Below are 15,839 nucleotides of genomic sequence, written 5' to 3'. Positions count from 1 at the left end.
ATTGATTTTATGTTTTTGAAAGATTGACTTTAGTTGTGAAGAAAAAAAGAGGCGTTGAACCTTGAAACGATCTCAAGTGATATTTTGAACAAAAATTCAGTTATATGTTGATTTCATCTTAATTTTATTCATTAATTTTCAATCTCTTTAAAAAGATGATTTACGACATTAATGATCGATTGAAACTTACTTTACAAGAGAAAAGTGATTACTGATGGTAGAAGAACAAGATGAAGATGCGCAAAGCAACAAAGAGGACCCCTAAGGGTGCATAAACCATATCCAAATCCTTAAAACAAATACTAACCGGATGACAAACGAAGAACATCGAACGAAAAATAATGTAGAAGTCAATTACGGTCGCAATTCAGTAGCGCCTCGACCTTGTTTTTCTATTCTTTCTTCTTCTTTTTCTCTCTAATTTCTCTCCAATTTCTCTTAACACTGAAGGTCCAACCCCTTTCCTCAGCCTCCCTCACGCCTATTTATAGGAAATGAGGAGGCTTGGTGGTCTTGCAGCTTGCCCAGGCGAGCTAGAGCTCTTCACCCCTAAGCTATTTGGGGGCCCAGGCGAGCCAAAGGCTAGCCTGGGCCTAGAAAAATGTCTGAAAGGACCTTTTTGCCCCTCCCCTTGGGTATTTTTCACATCCTTAACCAAAACATCGAATGATCTTTCGTTTTGCGTGGTAACTGGTGTCGAACAACTCAATTCGACTAGCGAGAATCAAGATATCCATGAATGATAGTCCCCAGACGAAATTAAGGTATGACACATAAGGTGTAGATTTTTGCACAAGGTGCAAATTTTCGTAGTTCAAATTTTTTAGTAAAGTTGAACTTGCATAGGGTGTGTGAAGTTCCCAAGACTTCCAACAAGCTTTTTTACCTCTGTAAGATCTCCCAAGTTACGAACTTTAACTCAAATTATGCTTAACACATCAAATCACTCTCAGAACATCTTCATTGCTCGCTCCAAGCTTCAATAGAGTTCCTACAGTCACGAGAAAATAACCCAAAGATCAAGCGTAAAAGAGTATAAACTAAAAACCTTAATTAAAGACCAACAATAGTTAGCACAAGTAGTAGAGACTTGTGTCCCTTAATTAAGTGGTTCAGGGTTCAAATCATGGTTGACTCTTAGATATGGAATAAATCATGTTAGTAGGAGGATACCCACCTTAGGTGTGCTAACAATCTCCAATGAAGATTAGTCATGGCTTCTGGTGATGGCTACTTCATACCAATACCATGATCAGAAAAAAAAATCATAACTCAACAAAGCTTTTATTAAAAACTCAACTAAAATGAACATAGACAAAGCTCAAAAGCATGAAAGATATCACATAATTGCCACTAAACTACTGCAAAATGTAGGGATATAAGATAATTATCATTCATCTTTTAGAACTTTCTTTGTTGAGCAAGGTATCTCATATAACTTCTCATGTCCTAGGACTCCACAACAGAATGGTATAATAGAAAGAAAAAATAGAACCTTACAAGAAATGGGTAGAACACTTTTGAATGACTTTGGCATTGAAAAATATTTTTGGGCAAAAGCTACAAACATTTCTTGATACATTTTGTACAAAGTATCAATCAAAAGTATTTTGAACAAGACTCTATATGATTTGTGAAAGGGGAGAAAACCAAACATTTGTTATTTTCTTGTCTTTGGATGGGAATGCTTTACTTTGAATAATAAAGAAAATCTTGGAAAATTTGATTCAAAATCAGATAAAGCATTTTTTGTTGGTTAATCGCTTACTTCTAAAGGTTACAAAGTTTATAATCTTAGAACTCAAGTTATGGAGGAAAGCATGCATGTTGTGTTTAATGATAAACATTCTCTCAAGTTCAAACAAGTTGTAGATATAGATGATGAACGGGAGAAAATGGATGTTAATAATAAGTGAATTAGAGAAGGAAGACTACAAAGAGAAGTCGTATAATCAACTCAAAATTGGTAAATACAAGATCAAGAAGAATGCAAACAACACCTTCATATGCCTTTTTTGTGAAAGAAAGAAAAAGTAGGCATTTCAATTCATAGTCCTTCTTAAACATGCCTCTGGAATTGCCACATGCTCATCCAAAAGAAGGATTAAGGTAAAGGCAAAGCACCTTGCATTGGCAAAGTATTTGAAAAGGGACCTCGTCAATGAATTGGATAATAGTAACTCACAAGCCAAGCCTAATGAATTAGAGAAAGCCATTGCAAGCTATGATGAAATGTTTGTTTGGCCTTGGATTGTGATTATAGAAAACATATTCGAGAAGCTAAAGCATGAACCTGAAGACTGTGATAGCAAGCATTGGTTGAGAAATTTTGAACTATAAAATCCCAAAAAGGCTCATATTTTGCATAGTGTAAAGGATCCTATAGGGTACGTTGTTCTGGAATTGGTTACATTATGTGGCAAATTTCAACCAAGCATACCTTCTACTATTCTCTCCACTATGCAAAATAGGAACATCTTTAGGTTTATATAGTTCAAACTTTCTCAACCAATGCTTTCTATCATAATCTTTTGGTTCATTCTTTTTATTCCCAAATATGTTTGCTACAATCATAGTCCAAGGCCAAACAAACCTTTCATATGGGTTGGGATTGTTCAATGGCTATTTCAACCTCATGAAACTTGGCTAGTGATGAGTTACTAATATCCAATTTGTTGCTAAGGTCCTTTGTCATATACCTTGCCAATGCAAGGTGTTTTGCTTTTACTTTAATCCTTCTTTTCGATGAACCTATACCTATTCCAGAGGCATGTTCAAGAAGGACTTTGAACTGAAATGCCTACTTTTTCTTGTCTTCACTAAAAAAAGGCATTTGAAGGTATTGTTTGTGTTCTTTATGATCTTGTATTTCCCAACTTTTAGTTGATTATATAACTTCTTTGTGTAGTCTCCCTTCTCTGATTCGCTCATGTCTAATTCTTCATTTGAATTGCTACCCATTAAAGCTAAGTGCACATAAATGTTGAAAAAATATCAATATATGAAAGCAAGTCTATAATTGTTTGATTGCTGAACACTATATATATATATATATATATATATATATATATATATATATATATATATATATATATATATATGAACGTTGTAATAATCTTTGTATTAACCACCATTTACGAAAACATGATAGGTGGGGTTAACCTTTAAGGATAACAATGACAAAAATTCTCATAAACCATGATTTTTTAACACCTTACTTTTTTTTTCCAAACACTTAATTAATAATCACCATTTTTTTAATCTCTTTCTTTTATCATCTATTATAATTATACTTATATTTTTTTCTCTTTTATCCCTCTTTGAGATCAAATAGGTTTTCGGGTGTAAAAAAAATTATTTTTGAATTCTTAGTCACAAAAATTGGTCTATCATGTATTATTCTAATTAATAGATATGATGATAAGAATAGCATTTCTATGGCTTTCGATTAATTTTTATTTCCTAGATTAAATATGCATTGTGTATTATTACAAGTCTTCATCTAGATACCTAATTATTAATATTATATTATATTTTATATATATATATATATATATATATATATATAATTGTTGTTGTTGTAAGAAATATATGTTGAGATTGAAAAGGAAACGCTTTACGATGCGAGTGAGATACAATAGATTCAAAAGGGTTAGTGCATGTATGTACTATTTTCGAGCACAACAACATTTGTGTATGAATAATATTTTGTGACAATTTATATATGAATATTCAATTTGTGTTGATTGATGGAAATATATAAAATGCATCTAACAAGAATGTTATAAAGGAAAAACAAAAATGCAATAGTTGAATTAAGTAGGAAGGAAGCTAGGTACATACCAAACCACAAAGCCCAAATAATTGGAAAAAAAGAACCACAAAGACAATAGCAAACAAAGGGTAATGTAATGCGGCGAGGTGAGAGGAAGAGCAGAAGAAGCAAATAGATTAGATTAGAGAATTAGAAAGAAAGAAAAAAGAGAAAATAGAAAAATAGAGAAATTCAGGAATAAGCGATGAAAAATTTCTCTATATAAAGAGATATCCACATACAACACAATCTCTTTCTTCGTCTGTGCTTCGGTAACTGCAGAGAGAAAGAAAGAACAAACGAAGAAAAGGGAAGAAGGAGAAGAAGCGGTGAAGCGTAGAACGAAGAAACACGCGGAAGGAGGAATCGGCGGTGCTCCACCGGCGATCGCTCATCGTCGCCGGCGAACTTCAGATCGCTGCTCTTGCTTCTCCGGTAAGTCGGTGGATCATCATCGCCGCGTTCTTCCGTTGCTTCAGTTCGTGGATCTGCGGTTTTTGTTGTCGATTGTTGCGTTTCTCTATGTTCGGTTCATTTTCTGATTCTTGTTTGTAAAAGTAGATTTTCGTGTTCCTGATTTCTTAGTTCATTAGCGTTTACGGTGTGAGCGTTCGCGGTTTAGCGTCGGTTTTGTGTTTGGGGATTAGAATCTGGTGTAACTGTTGTGTTGTTTAGGGAAATATAGGTATGTTATTGTTTTTGTTGCGGATTATGGTTAATTGTTGATTCAGTTCGAGGAATTTGGTTTTGCTGTTTTGATTTGTGGTTCTTGTGACGAGTTTTATGGTGTTTCGTTATTTATTGGTGCTTTTCTGTGCGCAGAAGTTTGTGCCTTGCGGTTTTTTTCAGAGGCATTTGTTGTTGGAATCTTGTAGTACGGGTTTTTTTGGCTCACTGGTGGAAAATTGTTATAGATGGGCTGAGGTGTGCTTTTCATGGGAGGTGTGGAGGATGAAGCACCAGCTCTGAAACGCATGAAATTATCCTCTAAAGGATTAGTTGGTCTCTCGAACGGTTCGTCCGGGGAGCCTGTTGGAGGCTCTTCTAGTGACTTGATGGCTCGGCCCCTGTCATCTGAAGGGGACGGCGAAGTTATTGGTTCCAAAGGGGTTATAAAACGGGAGGAATTTGTTAGGATAATCACGAAGGCATTGTATTCGCTTGGTTACAAGAAGAGTGGGGTACGCCTAGAGGAGGAGTCTGGCATACCTTTGCACTCGTCCGTGGTGAATCTGTTTATGCAGCAAATACTTGATGGGCATTGGGATGAGAGCATAGTCACATTGAATAAAATTGGTCTAGCAGATGAAAATGTTGTCCAGGCAGCTTCGTTTTTGATATTGGAGCAGAAGTTTTTTGAGCTTCTGGATGGGGAAAAGGTCATGGATGCATTGAAGACATTGAGGACTGAGATTACACCACTTTGTTCTGATAGTAGTAGAATTCGTGAACTTTCTTCCCGGATGCTTTCTCCATGTGGCCAGGTTGGTTCTTCTAAGCGAGATATTGTACTGGTGAGGTCTCGGTCAAAACTACTTGAGGAATTGCAAAAACTGCTTCCCCCAACAGTATTGATACCTGAAAAGAGATTGGAACATCTAGTTGAACAGGCCCTTGTCTTGCAACGTGAGGCTTGCCTGTTTCACAACTCATTGGATAAAGAGATGTCATTATATTCAGATCATCACTGTGGAAAAACTCAGATACCTTCTAGGACATCACAGGTTAGAAAACGTTATGTCTCTTTGGTGTGAGGTTTATATGGTAACCTTTATATTTGACCTTTATACTTTTAAACTGACCGTAATTTTCTTCATAATCTCTATTGGTTTCTTGTTACTCGTTAGTCAGTAGTGGCAACATCATCCTTTTTGCTAGGTGGAACACTATGGTGGTTTACTTATTCTTGTTCCTTCACTTTTTTTTTTCATTCTTTTTCTTTTGGGGATGTGAAGCCACTATATGGATATTTAACAGTTTGTTTTTTCTTGTTGTACTCAATAGTTGTACTTAATCATGGAGTGATGTTTTGAAGTACTAAATTCTGTGAATATTAGTTTTGCATCTGGCAAATGGCTATGATTATTGTATATACTCAATGTGGATTATTTTTTTCTTTTGCCCCTGCATAGATGATGAAGCATATTGATGAGAAAATTTTTGTAGAGGGACCACCAAATAACATTTGTTGATAGTAGTTTCATGCTAATTGTCAAAGATGCTGATCTTTTATCATAAAAGATATAAAGCCATTTTGTACTAGAAATGCAGCATGAGCTTTACTTGGAAATGTGAAGCTTCTCTATCGTTCGGCTTTTGGGTGCTGTGCTAGAGCTTACTTTAGTTCTAGAATTTCTGTTTCTCTCATTGATATTGAATTACTTGAACAACATTCATATTGGGTTCTGGTTACCCTGGTTTGCTTATAGATTCAACTATATTTCCAGAATATTCTATTGTATTGTATTATGTCCAATATTTTCTCATTCTTATTACTCTTATATCCTTCTAATTTAAAGACTCTTCTAGTCACGTGTGCATCTGTTGTTTAAGCTCTCAGCCTTAACCTCAACTTTTCTGTACCTTGTTTTCATTTTGTGTATGTTGACTTATATATCTGTAAATGTAGGTAATTGTTCCCTAATTGAAATAATTCCTATATTGCTACGAACAATCACACATTCTTACCATAACTTAAGGCCTGCTTGCATAAACGACTTAAGGACTTATTGAATAAATACTTATTTTGTATGTACTTATGTATAAATTGTTTTTATAATCAAAGAGGAAATAGGATTAAGCTGTTTTCATAGAAGCTGTAAGCTGTTTTCATGAGTTGTCCGGTAAAGTTTATTGAAAGAAGTTGGAAACAGTTTATGGCTTTATGAACATATCATAAACTCTCCAAAGACTAGCACCAGTGCTCATGTCATAAGATAAATCCAAATAAGTCATAAATAAGGATGAGATAGATTTTCCGATAACTATAGGACTGCACCAGGGTTTAACCTTGGCCCCTATCTTTTTACCTTGATTTTGTTTAAGTAAAAGTTGGAGTATATGAAATATAAATTTAGCGAAGAGTGAACTAATCCTAACTTAGAATTGATTGGAGGCTATTACATATGATAAGGTAGTAAGTCACAATTTAAGTATCTTGGGTCCATCATAGAAAATAATGGAGAAAGAGGGAGATGTAATTTTGTAAATCATAGGATTCAAGCAGGGTGGGAAAATGGAAGTGTTTCGGATGTTATCTATGATAAAAAAGGTACTACTCAAACTTGAGGAAAATTTTACTTTATAGCAATAATACTTGCAATGTTGTATGGAATTGAATGTTGGGTGATAAAAAGCTAACAAAAGAATAAACTTAATGTAGCCAATATGACAATGAAGAATGAATATCATTAGAAGTGAAGCCCGGGGTAGCACTTATGGTAGAAAAGAAGGAAGAAGATCATCATTGGTGGTTTGGGCATGTGTGAAGACTGGTAGAAGCCCCAATTATCAAAGAGTAGCCTAATTGCTAGAGTACGAAGGAAACTCAGAAGAACTATAGGTCATTAAGAAGGATTTAGAAGTCAATCGTTTGTTAATAGAAATGATTTGATAAACATTATGGTGTTGTTTGATCCACATAGCCAACCGCACCAAGTGGGAAAGGGCTTGGTTGTTGTTTCTGTTGTAGCTACATGATGGTATGCAATGTTGTTAAATAGCAGTCATGGCGTCGATGGATTTTTTCCAACCGCCATAGGCAATTTGTGAAGGGAGGACTGCTATGGTGACGCTATATGGTGGAATTTTGGCCTTCTGCCATTGTTCCACCATCTTCCATTAATAACACTGATGGTATGTAAGGTCTTGAAGTTTTATGCTTGTTTAAATAAATAACTTTGTGGAGTGTATTTCCAAAATGAAGCTGGTATGATTTTCAAAGTGCATCAAGCATCCAGCAGTCCATAAGTTCTTATTAAATAGTATTGGTTACAATTATTGAATATAAGGCATCAAGCATCCAGCACTCCATAAGTTCTTATTAAATAGAAGCTAAAGAGTGTACACGTGTTGTTGATCTATGAGATGTTGGACAGATGATGGGCATTATTCTGTTATCTTATGTACGTTCATGACTTTGTTGATTGATTGACTGATTGGTGATATGGGGGACTCCTTGAGAATTTTTTAGTGAAGAGTCACGTCACTAATGAGGTTTACTGAGAGTTTGCTTTTTGATCTTCATCAACAATGGTTGGAGACAAATTTATGTCCTTAGGCTTGAGGAGTATGGAGCTTTGGACGTACTTCTCTGGGGATATATACCATTTGATGTACTGCTCTGTGTCCATTTGCTTAAGATGGGAATGGACACCAACATCTTTTTATGCACTTCCAAAGACCAATTGTTGAAAGGAAAATGACTCTTCCTTCTATCTAACAAGTGTTTTCTAAAATAAATTGGCTACTCTATAGTAAGTGTTTTCCCAAGGGTAGTCAGCAGATAGGATTTGTGTGCTTTAGAAATTTAGGACTGTTGATGGAGTAAAGGGAAAGAGAAGGATCCCTCCTCCCCCTGGTTGCCACATGCATGAAAGATTTGCAATGTTTTCATTAATATTGTGTTGTTGTGTGATAAGAAATTCAGAACTGTAAAAAAATATATTTTTTAATATATCCTATTAAAAAGGATGTGATTTATATGAACATTGATACCATGCTTTTGGAACTTTTTGAGAGTATCACTGGAGTAAGCAGAGCACTTATTACAAATGTTATGTGATAGAATTTTGTTTATGGCTTCATAGTGGTTTAAACACTGGAGGAATATCTGTTACTGATTTGTAGAGATTGAAAAGCTTTGTTTTCCTGTTGGCTTCCTTTACTCTCTGATTAGGAGGGTATCTTATCCTCTCTCTTTCTTTGCTTTTACTATAATATGATTTCTTCGTGAAGAAAAAAAGTCTGACCATAGCTGTTGTGGCAGCATACGACAATAGGTAATTTCCATTAAGCGGTGCCTAGATACTCTCATTCCTGCATTAAATATTGGAGAGGACATATTGTATTAGGGTGGAAAGATTGTGCATTAACATCATACTTTTTGGGGTGGAACAAATTGAGAGGGGAATGAGAATGGAAGCAATGAAAGTAGGAAAATAGAATGGATCGAATTCTCCACCTATGGTTCAGATATGTATAAATTGGGTGGGATGAAAAAGAGAAGAATCTGAATTTTTTTTATTGTCTAGGGACAAAACCAATTGGAAGTTGGAAACATATCAATAGTAAAATAACACTGATGACAAGTCTAGGACATGAGCTTTTGCATTGTCAAAGCCTGCTGCACTAATGAATTACTTTTCGAAGTTAATCCTCACACTTTCTGAGTCAGAAGTCAGAACTAGTGTTGTTAAATAGTGACCATGGCACTGCCATGGTGGAATGGCGTGGCGGATTTTTTGTCAACCGCCATAGGCAATTTGTGAAGAGGTTTGCCTTGGTGGCACCATAAGGTGCAATCTACAATGTTATATGGCGGAATTTCGGCCTTCTGCCATGTTCCGCCATCTGCCATTGATAACATTGATCACAATTCACAAACAAGCTACCACTGGATTCCTCAAACTTTTGTCCACAGAATTTTTTGTTTATACAATGAACATCCTGCATTTACTTTCTATGGCATACAAGACATCTATGTTCTGATTTTATTTTCTTTTCCTATAAATATTCTGACAGATATTAGAAGCACACGATGATGAAGTTTGGTATGTACAATTTTCGCATAATGGGAAATATTTAGCTTCAGCATCAAATGATCGATCTGCAATCATTTGGGAGGTAATATCTGATGGTGAAACATATGCTTCTGTTCTATTTTTATCATCAGATCCTCAATGCACAGATCATTTGTGATATTTTATTCATGTCACACACAAATAGAATATGATGATGTGGACTGTTCCTTTTATAACTGGGAAAGATATCTGCATCCATCAGCATTATCCCAAGTTCAACAATGTTCAATTCTATCATACCTTGTTCTTTACTTTTGCAACATGTAGGTCATGTTTCATTGAAAAATAGTGAAAGAGCATAACCCTAACACTGTATGATGTGTTTAAAGACAGTAAATCATGTCAAAGATACAACTTCTGGTGGTTAAGATTGAGTGTAGTCTACAGGTATAGTGAAAACCAGAGCACAGAGAAGGTAGACCAAATTAATTTCTATCTAAAAGGGAAAAAAGACAAATGGAAAAACATTGGATTTTTTAATGTATAGATGGTGATCACTGTGTGTCCTACTTTTTTCATCCAGTCAAAGGGAAATAAAATCTTGTGACAATGTACTGTTTATGGGGTTTTGTCATTTGTGGTTGGAAAGGAATGCCCGTGGGTCTTTGCCACCTCTGAATTTTTATTAAATGGAACCATTTTAGTAAGAGACTAACAATTTGAAATGGTAATGGTATATGTATTATTTACCCATATGAAATATGTACTACCCCCTTATAATATAATCCCAGAGACTAGCTCCTTTAGAGAATGCAAAGCACAACTGCCCAGTTTGCAGCCATAAGAAAATAACAGAATGCAAAACTGACTCTTCCTCCAATCTCTACAGGTTTACACTTGACAGTCCCCTTTCCCATAGCTAGCTGTGACAGCTCAGCCTACTAGAATTTCCCTTCCTACCCCTTTTAGTATATACTTGCAAAATCTCATGAATGAGTTTTACCACCTCATGTCCTGTTTTGCTTTGATTGGGTTTCTAAATTCCCTGCCCTAGCGTTTCCCTTTTGTTTAAAGCCTTGTTCTCAAGGCTGACATGGTAAAGGCCTCTTCCCATGTAGCTTCTTCAACAGGTTTGCTGCTCCATTGAATGAGCCATTCAATTTTCACTTTTCAAATCATTCTGTAGCCCTCCCTTAGCTCTAGACAATGCTTCCAACAGGTGTGACTTTATCTGTTGCAATTCCTACACCATTCACTGTTTCGATTCATGTCTCTGCCTGGTCTTCTCCCTCTACTCGTTTGCCGCAGCTTCCAAAGAAGTTACATGAACATCTATGGCGGTTACATTGACAACCTATGATGCATAGATATTATGTGTGTATTAGATACAATACATATTCAATATGAGAATACAAATATTCTTAAAATATCTAGGATACAATACAAGATACATTTCTACATATAAATAGGATTTGAAACATTTCTTCCCAGATGATTCCACAAAAAGTTACCTCCACTTTGTGTTCTGTTCTATCTTCCTGTAACCATCGTAGTTCACATTCTGCTAAATTTTACCTAATTTTTTATGCTCCTTTTCCTTTTAATATCACCATCATCTCTCATTCTTTGACTTCATTACTATGTTCTTATAGCTCCATGATGGTGATTGTCTGTGAAAACTGTGACTTAATAGTTTGCACGAATTTAGTTATTTTTGGTTGAGTATGTGTGGTATAAATAATTAGTTTATAAAATAATATTTAGAATAATGGCTATCCTGCTATAGCGTTTTCACAGTTGGCCACTACGCACAGCTACCTGACATTGATAAATTTGTTATTTCAAATTATTTGAGTAATATACCACTGTAAAGCACTCCTTTGTCCTTACTAAGGCCAAACCCTGTTGAAAGTTAAGTAATTGTTTTGAGTCTTTTGACACATTCTATTAATGATGATGCCATTACTTGACTATGTGATTTGTTGGTAGGAATTATCTATTTAGGTGCTTCATGTGTACATCATGCTTCTGTAAACATTGGTCAATGCCCCCCCACACATAAACAAACTAAATGTACTTAAAACTTGCACATTAGGTTTCACATTTTGTGCTTTTTGCCTTTTCTTTTAATAGGTTGACATGAATGGTGAACTGTCTATCAAGCATAAATTGTCTGGTCACCAGAAATCTGTTTCTTCTGTTTCATGGAGTCCTAATGACCAAGAGCTCCTCACATGTGGTGTGGAGGAGGCTGTTAGGCGTTGGGATGTCTCCACCGGTACGTGCCTGCAAGTTTATGAAAAAAATGGTCCTGGCCTCATCTCCTGTGCATGGTTTCCAAGTGGGAAATATATACTTTCTGGCCTTAGTGACAAGAGCATTTGCATGTGGGATTTAGATGGGAAAGAAGTGGAATCTTGGAAAGGACAAAGAACCCTAAAGATTTCTGATTTGGAAATAACAGGTGATGGGGAACACATGCTGAGTATTTGTAAAGACAATGCAATACTGTACTTCAACAAAGAAACGGGGGATGAGAGATATATTGATGAGGACCAGACAATAACTTCCTTCTCTTTGTCAAAGGATAGCAGACTCTTGTTGGTTAATCTTTTGAACCAAGAAATACATCTTTGGAATATAGAAGGTGATCCTAAACTTGTCGGAAAGTACAGAAGTCACAAACGCACCCGGTTCGTTATCAGATCTTGCCTTGGTGGTCTTAAGCAATCTTTTATTGCTAGTGGTAGTGAGGATTCTCAGGTATTAATTTTAAATCCCTATGTACAAATACATCATTTTTATCAATTTATTTTTCATTTTGATGTTATCTTGTAGGTGGTTGATTTTCGGATTAGTTTCTCTGCAGTTGTTTTTCTATGCAGTCAGAAATTCAGATTTAAAACATGAATTCTAGATCTGAGTCTTCTGATCTTCATCCAACACTTACGAATGTGCTGACTGCATCAAAAACCGATTGCACTGAATCCATTGTCATGTTTTTCCTTTTCTCGTACTGTGGACAAAAGTCGGACAAAAGCCAAATTTTGTTTTTAATGGGTTTGTCTTTTTTTGTTAGGTTTACATATGGCACAGAAGCTCAGGGGATTTAGTAGAGGCATTGCCTGGTCATTCTGGAGCAGTTAACTGTGTGAGCTGGAATCCAGCTAACCCACACATGTTAGCTTCCGCCAGTGATGACCGGACAATTCGGATATGGGGCCTAAAGCGCCTGAATGTAAAGTACCCTAATGTACGCACCAATGGCGTCCATTACTGCAATGGGGGAGAACTTAGATGAACCTACGCAAACTGTTTCCAATTCCATTTCTTTTTTTTAACATTGCAATTGTACGTGTAAATACCTTCAATATCACAAGTAGACGACATTCATACCAAAACATGCATGTGACTTTTCATCAATTTCAAAATAAATTCTTGTTTCATTTTAAGCGTGTTTGACTTATCTTTCTTTTCCCTTAGTTTGATTAATTGATTCAAGTATGGGGTTTACTGTTTACATCCTGCAGATTCAATGACTAGGCTAGTAGCAGTTGTTTTATTTTTGCAAGATTGCTTTTGCGGGATCCGCATGCATGTGTTAATAGTTTCTTATAGATTTTTAGGTCAATTGCATTTTTACCCCCTTATGATTAATATTCAATTTTGCTCCTCCAATAATTTGAGAAATGATATTTGTACAATTTATACAATAGTTTGAATAACATATGTTATGTCTCGCACACTATACATTATGTAAAAAAAAAACACTATTATGTCATTATGATGGAGAGTGATGGACACAAAATGTTACTCGTTTCATTATAATTATCATATAAGAAAAAAAATTATTCTAAAGAAAATAATTGTTATTACAGCTTTTTAATGACATTAATCATTTATTTTTATTTATATCTTTTATAATATTAATGGTGAAAAAAAAATCTATAAATAAAATAATGATGATTTAAGATTAATTTTGTAAAATTATTATTTTCTTTTGTCTATTCTTTTATGTGTAAAATAGTCTAGGGTAATTATTATTTTAAAACCAAGGGAGTATAAATTAATTGTTTTACAATTGTTGTATCATATCTTATTTTTATTTAAATTTAATCGTTGTTACAATCAAGTTTTTTAATTGATTTCTTTTGTTGAATTCTTTTATATATATATATATATATATATATGATTGTAATCAAAGATTGTAATTCTTCTTCTAATATTAATAACATCAATTAATTAACATGATATTCTGAACTCTTTGATCCTTTTTCATGGGTTTCGTAAACAATGGTGAGACTCTGTTCAACACCGATGAGACTCTGGCTAATGGTGGTTTAATGACAAACGGTGATTCGCCGATAAACGCTAGTCCAATTTTGGTTACTACTGTTTTGATGAATTAAGATATTCTTCTTCAATGCTTCCTATAACAAATTTTTCGCAACAAATCATGGAAAAACTCAATCATAAGAACTTTTTGTTGTGACGACAACAAACTGAGCCAGCGATCACTACACTTGACCTCGGTAGTTTTGTAGCTAGTCCTTAAAACCCTTTGCGATATCTCTTTGATGTCGATTGTGATCGCGCTAATCCTCAGCTCTCTCTCGTTGTCGTAGAAGCAAGACAAATTTCTTCTTGTTTAGCTTCAGGCCACTCTTTCAAGCTCGATGCTTGCTTGAGTTCTTGGATCATCGCATACGTATCAGGTTTAGGGTAAAATCCATGCTTACTTTCATCATTAGATTTGAATGAAGGCACAACAACTTCGATCGAAAGTCAAAACTTCGTCACACCTATCTCAATTTCTGGTTAAGATCAAAACGACTATTGATGATCTTGCTTTAGTTGCAACCTATTGCGAGCACATGGATTCAATCCTTGAAAGACTTCCTAAGGATTTTGATTCTATTATTGCTCTCATCGAGAGTCGTCTTACATATACTTGCATTGAAGAGGTTTAAGGTTTAATCCTTGGAAAAACCACAATTTCAAAAGTATATCAAACTCAGCTCGTTGAGCAATTCCTTTGCGGCAATAGTGAATCTCACTTATGGAAACTTTTCACAATTAATGTTAGAAGTTAATTCATCTTCTAATACCAATATGACATACACAGATTAGTATTCTTCTGATTCTTGGGCTTCTAGTGGTCGTAGCAATTGAGGTGGAGGAGGCTTCAGCCGTAGTAGTGGAGGCTCTAAGTAGTCTCAAAACCAGAATCATAATTTAGAACAATTTTTCTGGTTCCAATTGGAACTCATAATAGCAAAATCAAAATTGGAACAACTTCTCTAGTTCCAATTGGAACTCACAGTAGCAAAATGATGTGAACTCTAGCCAATCTTAAAACTCTAAATCTTGTCCTCCACGAGTTATGGTAGCTAATTCTAATGCTAATTCTTCATCCTCCTTGTTTTTGGATTCTGGAGCTTTGTTTCATGTGACCAACAATTCTCAGAATATTTAGCAGAATTCACCTTTTGAGGGTCCAAACCAAATCTTTATTGGTAAATGACAAGGTCTGAAAATTTTAGCTTCCAGACACTCTAATTTTATTTCTCTTTATAATCCTAATATCAATCTCGCTCTTAGAAATATGCCTCATGTTCCTCAAATAACTAAGGAGCTCATAAGTGTAAGCAAATTTGCTCGTGACAATCGTGTTTTCTTTGAGTTTCATACTAATCGTTGCTTTGTCAAATCTCAGGATTCCAATGATATCCTTCTTAATGGGTGATGTTGGATCTGATGGCTTGTATCAGTTTTGCAGTCTCAAATTCTACCCAACTGCTTTTTCTTCAGCTATTGTTGTTTCTCCTTGTATAAAGTAGGGTTGTAAGCGAATTGGACCCAATTCGCAAATCCGCCCAATCCAATTAGATTTGTGTAGGTTGGATTTGGTTGTTAGATTGGATTGGTAGAGTTTAATATACCTTATTAAAATTGGATTGCATGACGAGTTTGGAGTTTTGGACTCGACCAAGACCCAATGTTGTTTTATTGAATGATATCTGTGATTATATTTTTATGTATGTTTTTTTATCATATGAATAGTACAATGTTTTATGAATATTGATTTTTAAAATATCTTTACTATTTTTGAGTTTGAAGATTTTTTAAATTTTTTTCTTCCAAATGTGACATTTTTTTAATGACTTAACCCAATAACCAACCTAATTCAGTCCAATTAAAGTTGGATTAGGTTGAAAAAATAAAAAGATAAATCCAATACAACCCAATTAAGTTTAATTTGATTGGGTTGATAAATAGATAAA

General features: G+C 34.9%; 1 protein-coding gene across 2 annotated transcripts; it reads left to right on the top strand.

Moving 5' to 3' along the window:
- Positions 1–3,852: 3,852 nt before the first annotated feature.
- On the top strand, positions 3,853–13,007 carry LOC114394911 (WD repeat-containing protein 26 homolog). 2 transcript variants are annotated; one of them, XM_028356594.1, is made up of 5 exons: positions 3,855–4,249; positions 4,637–5,538; positions 9,557–9,658; positions 11,689–12,318; positions 12,635–13,007. In XM_028356594.1, the coding sequence occupies exons 2-5, from the start codon at positions 4,750–4,752 to the stop codon at positions 12,854–12,856; spliced, it is 1,743 nt and encodes a 580-aa protein (XP_028212395.1). In that variant the 5' UTR covers positions 3,855–4,249; positions 4,637–4,749; the 3' UTR covers positions 12,857–13,007. The 2 variants fall into 2 exon arrangements, with proteins under 2 accessions (XP_028212396.1, XP_028212395.1); XM_028356595.1 differs by lacking the exon at positions 9,557–9,658 and having other exon boundaries at positions 3,853–4,249.
- The last annotated feature ends 2,832 nt before the right edge of the window (positions 13,008–15,839 follow it).

This window comes from Glycine soja, chromosome 18, assembly GCF_004193775.1.
Source record: "Glycine soja cultivar W05 chromosome 18, ASM419377v2, whole genome shotgun sequence".
NCBI classification, from domain to species: domain Eukaryota; kingdom Viridiplantae; phylum Streptophyta; class Magnoliopsida; order Fabales; family Fabaceae; genus Glycine; species Glycine soja.
Note: the sequence above shows the minus strand (reverse complement) of the source record. Positions and strands in the feature narration are given on the sequence as shown.